Raw genomic sequence first — 15,672 nt, 5'->3', positions numbered from 1 at the left:
GAAAAATAAGTGTCTTCACAAGCATTTTTCAGGTGAAGAGGACGAAATCTGGAGAGGAACTGTATAACATACGGAAACCATCGCAGTGATTTTCACAGGAAAGAAAATACAATTCCACGTGATCACTAAACAAAACTCTTCAACGGTTGCCTCCTCATTTTCTGCTAAGAAACAGAGGTCGAGAATTTATTTTATCTTGAAACTCGGGTGGTTCAAATTCTCGTCACAAACACCATGGATGATGTAGGATTTTGAATCAACTCATTCTCTGGGAAACATACTGAATTATCAAGGTTGATTTTAAATAGAGAGCTAGACAAATGATTGGATGGACGGCCAGGCAGGTGGCCAGGCAACAGGAGAGGACACAGCGCAGGCAGCGGGCCCCAGCTCGCCCCTGGTGAGACACTGAAGTCAGTGCACAGGGCCAATCTTACCCACGGGCAAAATCAGCCTTCAGGGCTCCAGGTATTTAAATGAAATTTAAACAGACCCATTCGCTGGGAATTCCCTGGCGGTCCAGTGGTTAGGACGCGGCGCTTTCACTGCCAGGGCCCGGGTTCAATCCCTGGTCGGGGAATTAAAATCCCACAAGCCCCATGGTGAGGCCAAAAAAAATAAAAATGAAAATAAACAGACCCACTGACAAATAAGAGAGAATAACACATGTGCAGCACCCTTTGCAGTCACTAATCCACATCAAAGGAAGCGCGGGGAGAGTTCTTTCGGGACAGAAACAGTCCAACTGGGTCAGCTCTCAGGTCAACGGTGGCAGAAAGTCAGTACCCTGACTGATTGATGGGTTTTTTGCCTTTGGACACAAATATAAGATAGATATTTAGTGTTCTCTTAAAATCAATGAAAACCCCTTAAAACAAGCACAACCTGGGACTTCCCTGGTGGCGCAGTGGTTAAGAATCCGCCTGCCAACGCAGGGGACACGGGTTTGAGCCCAGGTCCGGGAAGACCCCACATGAGGTGGTGCAACTAAGCCCATGCGCCACAACTACTGAGCCTGCGCTCTAGAGCCCGTGCGCCACAACTACTGAGCCTGCGCTCTAGAGCCCGTGAGCCACAACGACTGAAGCCCGCGCGCCTAGAGCCCGTGCTCCACGACAAGAGAAGACACCGCAACGAGAAGCCCATGCACCGTGACGAAGAGTAGCCCCCACTCGTCACAACTAGAGAAAGCCTGTGAGCAGCAATGAAGACCCAACACAGCCAAAAATAAATAAAAATTAAAAATTAATTTATTTAAAAAGAAAAGAAAAACAAGCGCGACCATAGGCTACAGCAGAATATGGGCAAACTGGTGACATGCCAAGGGCAAACAAACCAGAAAAGTGTATATCACAGCAATAAATTTGCATTTGCGTTAAGCACAGGACAGAATTAAAATCCACCAAACTATAAAAACAGGATGATATTTAAGATGTCAGGAGTGCAAGACAAAATTTCCTTTATGTTCAGGCCCTGTTCTAGATAAGTTACAGGTGTCAATTAAGTCACCCAGACCCTATCAATTATGCTCCTTTCTGACAGTAAAGACAGGTAAACTGAGGCACAGAAAGGCCACTGATTAAAGGGGAAAAAAGACCAATAGTGGAGTCAGGAATTACTGTTAAAATCATGTGCTTTGGGCATGTGCTGATCAAGTTCGAGAACTGGATATATGCGGAGTTCCAGGAAGATGGGAACTGATCAGTTTCCTTCACTGAGTCTAGAACAGTGCCTGAAACATAGTAGATGCCCAATAAACACGTGTTCAATAGACGGATTAGATACTTCCTAGCAAACAGCACACTACTCAAAAGCAGCTTGGAAATTAATATGATTGAGCATTTTACACCGAGTGCAACCACTTTCTCACGTATGAATGCATGCACACACTCAAAACCTGCAGACTCTCTCGCTTCCAAATCTACTGTGTATGGTCATCGGAAGAGCGCCGAGCCCAAATGCTCAGTGGCGGCAACTACTAATAAGTGATTGATAATTCAAGAAGCCTACTGACTGAAAATCATGATGGTACGACGTAACCCTCCAACCCTAAAACACACAGAAACATCCAAACGGGGAAAAAATAAGAGCAACCGGCATCCCATGAACCCACTGGAGGACTAAGTACAATTCCTGTTAAAAAGGGGAAAAAAGTGGGCAGGGGGCTTATCTTTACACAGTCATCCCTGGGGACCCCACCCATGCCAGGAAGGGGATAAGAGGCTCCAAGGCAGTACCTTTCTTTTCATGACATGCCCAGCAAATATGCCAGTTAGTTGCTAAGATCCCAACTTCTCATATCATACTTATCACATCGGAGCTTAAAGCAGATGAGGGTACCTGCCTCTCTGAATCTGCGGGGCCTGGGGCTGCTCTGCTCATGGAGGTCAAGGCAATTGCCCTGAGCCACATCCATGCCTGGGCTGGGCCCCGCGCAGTCTTGGTCTGCGCACAGACTGCAGCTGTCAATGGGTCACACCCACCGCCATGGTTCCCTCTGATACAGCATGTGGACTGACCACTGCTCCTGCTTCACTGACAGGGGGATCAGCAGACACAAAACCACAGGTAAATGGCAAGATTTTAATGGGCTTCAACAGTGGAAGAAACCTCTCTGCTTGCCTGGACATCCGGATGACATTCCCTTTTCAGGCTACCGAACACTGCGGGTCCCAGTTAGAGGGCTGGCGGTGTGGCCCTTGGACAAGTCGCTCTCTCTATAAAAGGAGGTGCGCTGCCCCACCTGATCGTGGAGGTCCCCTTGAGATCTAACACTTGGCCAGAGGGGGCACAGTGCCTGGAGTCTGTTTGGAAATATGGGGAGGCTGGGAGGGGGCTCAATTACGAGTGTCTACTGTGTCCCCGACGGGAGGCCTTCAAAGTGACACCAGAGCCCCAACCCTCGAGGGGAGGGGACGGACCTGGAGGGCGAGCAGCTGCGGCAGTGCGATCAGTGCAGCTGCTGAAAGCCTGTGGGGCAAACACAGACCAGATCAGCTCTGCCTGGTCACTGTGGAGGCTCCTCTGCAGCAGCGCTTTAATCTCTGGGCTCCTCCCAGAGGAACCGGGCTGCGTCTAGCGGAGCAGCCCCAAACGAAACTAGAGATTTCAGAAAGAGCCTCCAATCCACAGGGTTGAGGCAAGCTTGACGGTGCAACAAGCTACTGACTTGCCAGAACCTACTAGATGAGTATACTGTCCCCGGGGGGAGTGAGGGTCTTGGGAGTTTCGGTCACTTGGTCAAGTCAGCGAGGAAAAGCAGCAGGCTGAGCAGGGCCCCGGCCCAGGGAGTGCGGCAACCAGCTCCAGAGAGGCCGCGGGAGCCTCCCAAACAAACACGTGACTGCTGCAAAAGAAGGGGAATGTTGACGGCACAGGCACAGGACCCAAGGGCAGAGCTCCCGAGCCCAGCCCAGAGGTCCTTAAGATTAGGGCATGGCCGCCAGAGAAGGGATAAAGCCTCTAGGCGCTCCCTTCCACACCTCCTCCCTTTCAGTTCCCCCACACCCAACAACAACACAAAGCTGCAGAAGGTCAAGGGCAAGTAAATAGCAGCGGACTCAGAAGGGAGGAAACTCAAACTGGTCGTCATCTAAAAAGGAAAGAGGAAGAGATTTACAGGCTTCAATTTACTAGGAAATAGCTACCTGCAGTCAACTATTTACTAAAGGCCACTATACATCCTACCCTGAACCTGAAACCTTATATACAGTTTCTAATTAGACATTCGGACCAGTCCGATGAGACTGGTATTATGTCCGTTTTCTAGCCCAGCAGGCTGAGGCTCAAAGGTGTTAGATAACACCCAAAGTCTAAGTCCTAACACAGGACAGGGCTTACCCTTGTGGGGATAACGAACAGGCAGAGGAGGATAAAAGCTGTCACAGGTGTAAACGCAGGGGCACCTGATCTGGGTACATCTCAGAAGACTTCCCAGAGGAAGTCTAAGACCTAAATGCCTAAGACTTTTCCAAAGAAAGGAGGGAGAAGGAAGAAGAGCGTGTGCAAAGGCCCTGAGATCAGAAGATTCTGGGGAACCGCAATGCATTTTGCAAACAAGAAGTGGCAAAAATAAGAGCAGGGAAAGCGGGAAGGAAGGAAGCTGAACGCTGAAGGATTCCCGATAAAATGACATGACGTCGGGCATTGCTTTCAAATACTCCAGTCCTCACCCCTGACCCCCAGAAAAGAGAGTAGGGGGATGTGGAAATCAATGAAATAAGAGTAGCAAAATATTCTTAATTGTTGAAGCTGAGTAGACAATGGCTCATTAGATAATTCTCTTACTTTTGTGTAATTTGAAACTTTCCACAATAAAAAGTTTAGGGGTTTTTTCCCCCAGAAAGAAAGGAAGGAAGGGTGGGGGCTAGAGAAGGGAGCTGGTGCCAGGCCATGAGGCCCTGCACCCGGACTGCTAATGGTAAAGGTCATCTGCCAGGCTCTGCGCTGCATACTCAAGAGAGTATTCACGGAATCCTCACAGCCACCCTAAGACGCAGGACTGTTCGTGCCACTTTGCAGATGAGGAAACTGAGGCTAAGAAGTCTGGCCAAAGGTCTGTCTGCTTCTGGACTCAGGCCCCTGGGTACGATAACTAAAATGCCTCCCAATGCCAGCCGGGAGCTGGAATTAATCCTAAGGGAGATGGAGGAAACCACTGAGGAGCAACCAATCAGGTGTCTTCTTTGTCCAGGTCCCTGGGAACTGCCGAGCGGAAAACGGCTGCAGTGGGTGGGAAGGGGCAGGAAGCCAGAGGGGAGGCAGTAGCATTGCCCCAAGCAATAAGGGGGGCCTGGGCTCAGGCAGCGGCAGTCAAGGTGGGGAGGAAAGACTAAGCGGTTTTGGAGAGGTGGCATCAGTAGATCTTGGTCAGCAGGTGTGAGGGTCCAGGCACCCCACCACGAGGAGCAGGTCTGGGGGCGGGGGCAGGGTTTCCGTCCTGGGCTCCTTCTACCCGAGAAGCCTGTGAGTCCCACGTGCAGATGTCCAGCGGGCACTCTGACACGGGTCAGGATCTCAGGCGAGCTTCTAGGCTGGCTGGAGTGCGGTGTCATCCGTGCACGGCTGGCAAGTGAAGCGGCAAAACAGATGGGCTGGCCCAGAGCAGGCGTGGACCACAGGAGAGAAGCGCTAGTTCTCTCTCAGCTCTTTCCCAGCCCACACCCGCCATGAGGAAAAGAAGACAAGCAAAAGGGGAGGCGTAACATCATATTCTTTCTGCACTTATAATGGTACACGTCCTTCCCCACCGTCAATGTGCAACTCACCAGGAACAAAAATGATATGGGACCATTTCCTGTCTACTAAGCATTCCTGGAAGAGAAGAGAAAGTGCCTTTTCAGGCTCTGGTTACAATGTACACAAAGCTCTGGGCAAACCGCACAAACCCAATCAGCCCAGAAAAGGCTGCTATAAAACAGCCAAAGAGGGACTCGGGCTGAGTTCCCCTCACCCCCAGCCCCGGACAGAGTGACTCCTGCAGGGCACGTGGGACACACAGCCAGCAGCCTCTGCAGCCTGCTCAGGGTAGCTTCTCAACAGAGTTTCTGCTCCTTTAGAGAAAAAGAAGGAGGGAATCACACATCTGATTCCAGGCCACAACAAAGTGACAATTTTCAGAAACCACAACTAATAAGTAGAACATAAAGATATGGAATTAGGCCAAAGCCTTGGGGTGGAACCCACTTAGAACTATGGGGGCATCAGGTGATTTTCATGACGGCTTACACTCGGTGTGTTACAGGAGGCTACTGCTGTCTAGAGAACCTCTGAAAGGTAATCTTCCCCTAAGGGCCTCTAGGGCTGCTGCTCTATCCTGGTCTGTTCTGAGATGCTCTGTAGCGTACACAACAGTTGTGCTTAAGAAACGTTACTGGACAAGAATTACTCTCCTCTGCTCCCCAGGTTACACTTTCATTTCCAAAACAATGGAAATGCATAAATGATTCCACTGCTCCTTCCCAAGTGACAGCCAAAAGGGACTCGAGAGATCTTCAGTCCAGCTCTTCATTCTACCAACAAGGAATCCAACAGTATCTAGAAACCCCAGAGATTGGTTTTGTTTGGTTCTTTTTCCTGTTTGGTTGTGTTACTCTTTGTTCTTTTCATAACGGCTCACACAGTATCAGGGCTTTGGGTGGGGAGGGAGGAGAAGGGTGCAGGGTTTAAGGCCAACTAGGGCAGCCACTATTGCAGTCAAACTCACTCTGCTGGTAAGTTCATGCTGAGTGACAGGGAGCCAGGAAGGTTAGATTTAGGTGGAAGAACACCTCTAAGAATGGTACCTGCACCTCTGCTAATAATAACAATCCAGAACAGTGCGTGGTCCAAAGCCACGATGATTAAGGCTTTGGGGGGCATTTAAGTGATTTTCTTTCCTCATTATGTTCTGAATGAATCCATATTCCCTGAGTGAGTCGGGGGTGGGTCTGGTGATAAGGAAAACACTAGGAACAGAAATTAGTTACTGATAACACACCAAGTGGGATAATCCCTAAGAGGCTGATGGGGTTGACTCGCCTCTTCCCAGTTTTCGCACTTCTGTCAAAACAACAGCTGCCGCAGAACACCTGACATCAGGTGCTGTCGCTCAAATCAGGCTGACTCAGTCAACTCCGGACGACTTCTACCACGTCCTACCCGCTCCTGAGCACTGGCTGCCAACCCGGCTCTCTCAGGAAGGGAACACCAGGTGACAGGCAACACAGATGAAACTTCCAACCTCAGCCCTCAAAGAGCTTATCATCAGTTCACCAACTGACCTCACCTTTCCTTCCAAATTACGCTTCTGGAATCTGGCCCTGGCCTCCAGCACAGGACCTGAGAATTTTCTCTCATCTACCAGTAACACAACTAAATTTCTCAGTAATGGCCCAAACACAAGCAAGCAAACCACACAAGGGGCTGTAAACTAAAAATTCAACAGAAAACCCTTTTTACTTATTCTTTCATTCATTCAGTGAATTTTAATTGACTGTGCACTGAGTACCAGGAGCCCTGCTAGGCGCTGGGGACTCCCCCCTGGGAACGAGAGGGACACTGTCTCTCTCCGCAGGGACCTAAAAGAGGACGGGGCCCCTAAGGGAAAAGGCTCCGTGTTGCAGTTTTAACCAATCCTACCCGTTAGCTCCATGATGCCAAAACGTCAAGAGCACCTTCAAGGCTGGATGTGAGGGACATGAATGTTACAGCAACTTAAAGCCACTGAGTAACCAGATTCTGATGAGAACAGCTCGGGAAGGTAGAGTGGAGCAAATGTCTTCAGCCTTTCCAACTGAATACCCTTGTAATTGAAATTTGCTCTTTCTCTAATAAAAGTGAAAAATTAAGCATGCAAAAACAAAGAAAAGGCAGCGCCAGCCCCTCCTCAGGGCCCATTTCCCAACCCGGGGAGAGAGCGACACTTCTGGGGTCTTTGCTGCTTGAGACATCACCAGGAAAAGGCTGAAGTCTTCGCCCCCTTTTCAGGCAAATACACAAGCAGCCTCCTGCCATAAACAAACGCAGAAAGTCAAAGCCGGAAATCAAAGCCTGGAGACAGGACACTGGAAACCTTCGGACAGGGGCCTTGAGAATAGTTCAGCCTAACTCTCAGCATATCTGAACGTAATAAGAACAGTCCAGAACAGCGCCTGACCCCAAGTCATGATGATTAAGGCTTTGGGGGGCATTTAAGTGATTGTCTTTCCTCATGTTCACATTCACTATCTTACAGCAAGGACCGCGTTGACGTCAATTATTTTTTGCCGTCGTCGAGAGCTTGTCATCTCTCTACAGAACAATACTCTATAGGTGCACAAGAGTTGAAAGCTAAATTCTTTCCCCAATTCAGCACGGGAAAAGTGCTGCTCCCAGCAATTTGACATCATTTCATTAGATTAGATTAAGTTTTATTTTTTTAGGTTAATTTTTAAATGTGTTATCCTAACAATTATGCCAACTACCATGTAATTAACATTCTGACTGACTTTACAAAAATTACACAATCCCCTGAAGAAAATAATTAGTCAGTAAGCATGAATGAGACTTCTCTATGGCCAATGGCACATAAAATAGAAAGTTCATCACATAATGGGTGGTATCAAAGCCTTTCCCACACTTCCTTCAATTCTTAGCCAACAGTGCAGAAAGCTGACATTGGCAAGTTACCCTAAACTTCACCTAACATATTAATGCACTTTCCGGTTTAAACTCGTCGAGGGTAAAATGAAGAATGATGAAAGCTTTTGCCATTAAAAAGCTCTTTTCATTTGTAAGAGAGGCATGATAAACATATATCATTGCTGCTTCCATATCCCCAGCTGGAAATAAGAATACTGGCTTGTTTCTTGGGGCTACTTCTTGAGTTTATTAAAGAAATGTACATAAGGCATCCTTACCCTTGTTTTCCTCTTTCCTTTCAAGGTTTGAAGTACAGTATGTGTATAATAGATCTTAAATCCCTTCCAGAGTAAGGTAAGGTATAAATGAGCAATAGTCAAATAGGACACTATCTACCATAACAGAAATAAAAAACGTTTCCCCTGTAGCCCACCTTTGAATAACTGGCAGGGGCTGCCTAGCCCCAGAACAGAGTTGTGAGCCCAGAGGTGGCCTTAGCAGGAAAGAATACAGAGGGTGGTTAGTGACATCTGCCCTGGACAAGAGTGACAGTTTCAGGACCATGTCCCATGTATTTGCCATCTCCATCCTTCAGTAAACCACTAAAAATGAGTAAAATGTGATACCAGTTTATGAATAAAATATAACATATGAATTGCTCCTGTGATGAAGGTTAAAGGGGGAGAAATGTTTGCTATAGTCAAAACCTTAAGCCAAACCTGATGAAAGCATCCAGTTTTAGAGGAAAGAACACTGACCTACATCAGGAAAGGCAAATTCTAGTCTAGCTATGAAGCCATGAGCAGGTTGGTTCACTTGGCCTTGGTCTGCTTGGCTATAAAATAAGGGGGTAAGATAAACATCTCTTAAACATTCTCTTTATTTTGCCAATTAATGTTTTAAGACTCCAAAATCCCCTCTCTGCTGGGGCACTCGGAAGCTGGTGGAACAGCAGTTACTTCAGAGGCACGCACCAGGCCAGGACATGACTGAACCCCTACACCACTCACACTGCTCATATGGGACCTAAAATCTGTGATACATTTCTACATCTAGTTTTAAGCTGTAGCATCTCCAGGACAAGAATTTCCACATACGTAATATTTCTTTTCCTTAACACACCCTCTTTTCCACCTGAGGGCAAGGGTGGGGGGCAGGGACAGGGTCTTCTATTTTTATACTCTAATAAATTCAGCAAACAATTAAAACTACCTTCATTCAAAAGTTAAGAGTCATCACTTCAAGTTAAAACCAGTCGCTTCCACTGAGTCCCACGCACTCATGGTTTCGAGATCAGCCTAAATCTTCCCACCAATGAAGTGTCCATCCCTCAAGCCTATTCCAAGAACATTACCCACGTGATACATGAACACAGCTTCCACGTCCAAACGCCAAAAAGCAAGACTTTCTACCAGGAGTCCTACCAGAAATAAGTCACCTACAGATCAGATCCCACCCAATCACCAGGTAAACTCACATTAGGATGTCCAAGCGTGCCCCTGGGGAAATAAGGATGCTCAAACAGAAAACCCTGAGAGGGCAGGGCTATCTGCGTAGGGCCAGAACAGTCTCATGTCTGGCCCTGGCAACTGCAACAGACATCTCTAATTTCTTGTCTGCCCTGCGTCCTCTCCTGCCTCTATCCAATTCCAAGCAGCCCCAATTCCTGTGGTTTAGCTGATCTGCACTGGGCAGTCAGAGAATCCCACCCCCTTAACTCAATGAGCTGTCTGGGTAGGTAGGGGCCACCTACCAAACAGGGCCAGAATCCGTTTTCAGGGTCTGGTGTGGACACCTGGAGATCACCTAGTAGAAGGACCACGCAAACCTACAGCTGCCAGTGTGTCTTTTCCACCACTGGGAGATATCAGGCCAACACTGGGAAGCAGGCGTAGACGGGGCAGGAGAGTGACAGATCCCCATACCGCCTGGGCACCCTGATCCTCGAGACTGAAGTGGGTCTCTGTCAACAGCAGCCCAGAGCTTGGAGGACAAGCCTCATAGGTTAAATGCACGCATCCCAGGTTCAAGGTTCCACTGCAAACCGAAGAATGTTAAATACTCTTCCAGACAAATTCAAAGGAAAAATTCTACACACTGGAAACACTGTCAAGGTTTACCTGTCACTTAAGACCTGAGAGGGAAAAGAACCACAGGAAAGAGGAAAAGGATGACGGATAACTGGAGGGGGCAGAGCAGTTCACAATCAGTAACTGTAAGAACTATTATCTCCAGGGAGGTAGCAGTCTAATGAGGAAAGCTTCCCAAAATGTTCCAAACATATATTCTAGCTTGCTCTCAGCAGCAACAAAACGAAACACAACACAATAACGCACAGCGCCCGAACAAGAGGAACTTGTTAGTAAACAGACTAACTGTTTCCAGGCTTCTGAGCCTAATTGCTCCTGTTATTTTTACACTGCAGCTTACTTTTCCTTTACAGCCGTCCTAAGGTCTACGCCACGGGCCTGCCTACTGCAGGAAACCATGAATAGCAAATTCCAGGGAGAGCGTTTAGAACAATCTCCCTCAGACGGGTGTAGAATATTAGAGCAAAGAGAGCATTAGGAGGTTATTTATTTTATACATAGCATACACACTACTACGTACAAAATAAATAAGCAGCAAGGACCTACTGCTGGTTATCTATTTTATAGCACAGGGAACTATACTCAATAGTTTGTAATAACATGTAAGGGAGAGAATCTGAAGAAGAATACACACACACACACACACACACACATATACGTATCACTGAATCGCTGTGCTGTACACCTGAAACTAACACGATACTGTAAATCAACTATACTTCAATTAAAAAAAAAAAAGATGAAAAAAAGAGAGATGGGGACTTCTCTGGCGGTCCAGTGGTTAAGACTCCGTGCTTGGGTTCGATCCCTAGTTGGGGAACTAAGATCTCGCAGGCCACGCGGCACGGTGCGGGGAGCGGGGAGAGAGAAACAGTAATCTACCAAACTCTAGTGATGTTCTTCCATCAACAATGGGGAGGACAGGCCAAGCAACATAAACCATGTGAGTGGCTGCACACTGAGACCAGCAGTCCTTCACCTTCTGGGGGTCAGGGACCCCTCTGAGAATCTGATGAAAGCTAGGAAGTCCTCCCCAGAAACACACACACACACACACACACACACACACACACACACACACACACAACATTCTGCATGTGATTTCATGGCATTCATAAAAGCTGCTCCCTACACCCAGCAACCAGGTTAAACGCACCTGACTCTGAACAATCCTCAAAGACTTCAGAGGGAAGCCTGAAACTTCCAACTCTGTAACCCGATGCTGAATCAGAACAAAAAAGGAAAGAAAAACCCTCACTCTCTGCCTTTATGAAATGTAAGAAAACTTGCTTTTTCCTATATTAGCTCCATGTCTGACATGTCCCCCTTACCTTGTTTGACCACTTATATGCCTGAAGGAGCTGACTGTAGAGAGGGGTTTTGTCCTGCACGGGATCCAGACTCAACAGCCCGCTGTTATGGAGAGGATGGTTCTCAGAAGGCTTGCCGACCAAGTTGCTCAGCCGTTCCAGCTCACTGAAAAGTAAACAGATACAGCAAATAAACCCGGGTCCACTGAAACTCCAGTGCTAAGCCAACCACACTGGTCAACGGCTGTTCTTCAAACCGCCCATCAAAGGTCCCTTAAGAAGAAATACTTTCTGAAAGGTTAAGAAGACTAGGGCCACTTGAGACAACCCCTAACTGGGGGCTGATCTTGTTTTGCAACTGAGCTCTCTGGCGCCATGCTAAAGGAGAACAAGGGTTAAGAGCGATGAAATCAGTAAGCCTCCTAAAATCAGCCCTGAACAACTCGAATCATTCTCTGAGGGGGTGTGGGGGGAGAGGACACTTTCTGGAATTTTGAAACGCAATACAACACTGCTTCTCACTAAGAGTTTTCAGACCCACGTACAGATCAGTACCTTTGGCAGAACAGCAAGTACCTGAATAAATGATGATTATTTACCATTCACACAGAGATAGATTTGTACGTGGTGCTTCACAGATGTTAAAACTTAACAAAACAAAGAAGAGGGCTTCCCTGGTGGCGCAGTGGTTGAGAGTCCGCCTGCCGAAGCAGGGGATGCGGGTTCGTGCCCCGGTCTGGGAGGATCCCACATGCCGCGGAGCGGCTGGGCCCATGAGCCATGGCCGCTGAGCCTGCGCGTCCGGAGCCTGTGCTCCGCAGCGGGAGAGGCCACAACGGTGAGAGGCCCGCGTACCGCAAAAAAAAAAACAAAGAAGAGATAAAGTAAACAAACGGAATGGGAAGACAGCACCGAGGGGCTGTGTCAAAGAAACATGCTTCAGTCTAGCAAAATAAAAACCTCTAGAGCAGCTTGGGAAAGGGAGCCAACAGCAAAAGCACGTTCCAGGGCTTCCCTGGTGGCGCAGTGGTTGAGAGTCTGCCTGCCGATGCAGGGGACATGGGTTCATGCCCCGGTCCGGGAAGATCCCACACGCCGCGGAGCGGCTGGGCCCCGTGAGCCATGGCCACTGAGCCTGCGCGTCCGGAGCCTGTGCTCCGCAACGGGAGGGGCCACAGCGGTGAGAGGCCCGCGTCCCGCAAAAAAAAAAAAAAAAAAAAAAAAAGCACATTCCAGAAGCACACCAGTCTGACGGGCCAGTCTCAAAGCGTCAACAAAGGCTTTGTAGGGACAGCTGCTCATGCCACGTTCATTCTGGAATCTTCAGCCACCTTCTTCTTGGTACTGCTGTCTAAAGATTTAAGAAGGCAAAGGGGTGATGTCAACATTCTTAAGCTTTCTACAATGGTGAAGGGTTACAACATCCTGTATATTACCAAGGGAAGCCAATCGAAGAGGAGACGGACGAGAGGAAAGAACCACCAGCGCATCCCCTCAAGCAGGGAAAGTATTAACGGGCACTGCACCAGAGAACAGCAAGTGGATGTGGGAGTTGAGGAGGGGTGTGTGACTTCCTGGCTTTCCCCCAAAACAAGAATGGCAGCTACTTAGAGGAAAATAAATAAATAAATAACAAGAGGCTCCCATCATTTGGTCACCACCTCCTCTTCCATCCTACCTCCTCCTTCCATCTGGTTACTAAGGGGACCAAGTTGAGACGGGAAAAAAACAAAACAAAACAAAAAACCCAGCCACTCCAGAAATTATAGGATGACTAGCTCACCCAATGCCTTCCCCTGCTAAGGTCAGTTCTGAGAGGTAAAAGGCAAAAAATCCTGCAATTCTAACCCTCCTGGAAAGGACTGACTCTCATAAGCAGGGGAAGGCAAGTCCAGGACGTAACCAATTAAAAAGGGCCTACTATGTGCCAGGCATTTTACAAACATCCTCTCACTTAATTCCACTTACAAAGTAGAAGAAGGTGACTTGTAAGAGAGAAATATACAATCCTTAACCCTAAAAGACCACAAATTAATATTTGTTGGGGGGCGGGGGGAGGTGTAAGCAGAAGTGATTAAGCTGGTTAAGGCCGAGATTAGGTCTCTCTAGAGACAGAAACTTAAGAGGAACAGTGAGAGTGGGAGTGAAAGTACTGATCAGGTGGTTTCGGAAGGGGTAGGGGAAGAAAGAACAAAGCCTATTTTGTCGTGTTTGGGGGTGGGTTAGAGTGGAACTGATGAATTCCAGGTTCAGGGACGAAAACCTGGGGCCAATCAGATGGAGTGCACTTGGCTTTGGGGCAGCGCTGGGCAGGTCCTGTTTGGTACTATTTTATCAGACATGGTGGGGCCCAGCGGGCCCACAGGTGAGAACCCTGCCGAGCTGAAATGAGGAGTGGAAGCTCCTGGGGAGAGCACGTCCCCCAGTGAGAAATGGAAGGACCACTGAGGAGGTCCAGGGCGGAGGGAGACAGCCAGGACCTGGAGGCCAAGAGAAGGGAGACGAGAAAGCGGGGGTGGAGGATGAGGTGGCCCTGAGGGGCAGGTAGAGGCTTGGAGAGGAGGGAGGGGGAGCAAGAGAGCAAGGAAAATGGACAGCAGCCCCTGACTGAGAAGACTCGCGCGGGGTCGGGACAGGGCGGGAGGTCCCCGGCCCCTTCAGCCGGTACCTACTTGAGGTCCCGGTTGACCGAATGCAAGTTGTCCTGGAAGTGCGCAATGAAGGCCTTCTCCCGGCCCTCCAGCGTCTCCTTGTTGCGCATGCCATCCTTCAGGCAGTCGAACACCCTGCTCACGCTGGAGCGCAGCGCCTGGATGGCACTGATGGCCTGGGCAAAGGCTTCCAGGTTCACGCCGACACTTAACACGTCCGCCATGTTGCCGCCGCCACAGTGGGCCCTCCAAAACCAGCGAGCAAAAAGCCGCGCTCGCTGATGACGCAAGCCCTCGAAGGACTCTGGGAAATGTAGTTCTCGCGGGGCGGGGCGGCCCAGGTGATTCCTCAGAGCCCTGTCCCAGAGAGGGTTTCCACTTTAAACATGCGTGGGCAGGAAAGTGATCCCCTGGATCTGGGGCAGTCGAGCTGCACGCTCGGCTTTCCTAATGGTGACAAGGAAATACAGAAAGTTCCCTCACTTCCCCAAACTTGCACTCTTGGGAGTCATATGGAGAAGAATTGCTCAGAGCGTTAAGGTGTCCGTGGTGTAAAGGGTTGAAAAAAATGCTTCCAAATTCGTAAATCAATAGGGGAGAAGGGAAATTTCTTCCCTACAGTAGAATGCCAACTAATAAATGTAGAAGAAACGATGGAAAGAAAATTACCATTTGGCAACCGTTAGATTAATAACTGATTCAGATAGGAATTGAAGGATGCTAGTGGGTGAACGTGTGAGGAGTAATAGCATAGTTACATAGTCTCAACGTATCATTCCACAAGAAATTTGCTAATTAAGAAGGGAAAAATAATGATCCAGCAATTTCAGTTCCAGATGCATACTTAAAAGAAGGAGAAGCAGGGTCTGGAACAGATATCTGTATACCCACGTTCATAGCAGCATTATCTACAAGAGCCAAAATGTGGAAGCAACCCAAATGTCCATCGCGGGATGAATTCATAAACAACATGCAACAAGGGAATATTTATTCACCCTTAAAAAAGAAGGAAATTCTGGGACTTCCCTGTTGGTCCGGGGTTGACTCCGTCGGCACTCCCAATGCCGGGCGCCAGGGTTTGATCCCTGGTCAGGGAACTAGATCCCGCATGCCACAACTAAAGATCCCACATGCCGCAGCGAAGATCCAGCACAGCCAAATAAATAAATATTTTAAAAAAACAAGGAAGGAAATTCTGACACATGCTACAACATGTGTGAACCTTAAAGACATTATACTAAGTGAAATAAGTCAGACAGAAAAGGATAAATACTGTATGATTTCACTTATATGAGGTACCTAGAAGAGTCAAATTCATGGAAACAGAGAGTAGAATGGTGGGTGCCAGGCTCCATGTGAGTGGGGATGGGGAATCAGTGTTTAAAGGGAACAGAGTTTCAATTGGGGAAGACGAAAAAGTTCCATGGATGGTGGTGGCGGTAGCAAAGCAGTGTGAATGCACTTAATGCTACAGAACTGAACACTTAAAATGGTTAAAATGGTAATTTATGTTATGTATAT

General features: G+C 48.2%; 1 protein-coding gene across 2 annotated transcripts in view; it reads right to left on the bottom strand.

Annotated features, from left to right (window-relative positions):
• Positions 1–14,395, bottom strand: part of MED27 (mediator complex subunit 27) — a 195,613-nt gene extending 181,218 nt beyond the window's left edge. For both annotated transcript variants that reach the window (XM_030838488.3, XM_060300260.2), the window contains exons 1-2: positions 14,173–14,395; positions 11,522–11,666 (exon numbers count right to left, since the gene is read on the bottom strand). In XM_030838488.3, the coding sequence (XP_030694348.1) occupies positions 11,522–11,666; positions 14,173–14,375 (348 nt within the window). In that variant the 5' untranslated portion in view covers positions 14,376–14,395. The remainder of the gene's footprint in view (positions 1–11,521; positions 11,667–14,172) is intronic.
• Between the last annotated feature and the right edge of the window lie 1,277 nt (positions 14,396–15,672).

Source organism: Globicephala melas, chromosome 6 (genome assembly GCF_963455315.2).
Source record: "Globicephala melas chromosome 6, mGloMel1.2, whole genome shotgun sequence".
Taxonomy (NCBI): Eukaryota; Metazoa; Chordata; class Mammalia; order Artiodactyla; family Delphinidae; genus Globicephala; species Globicephala melas.
This window is presented reverse-complemented; position numbering and strand designations above follow the sequence as displayed.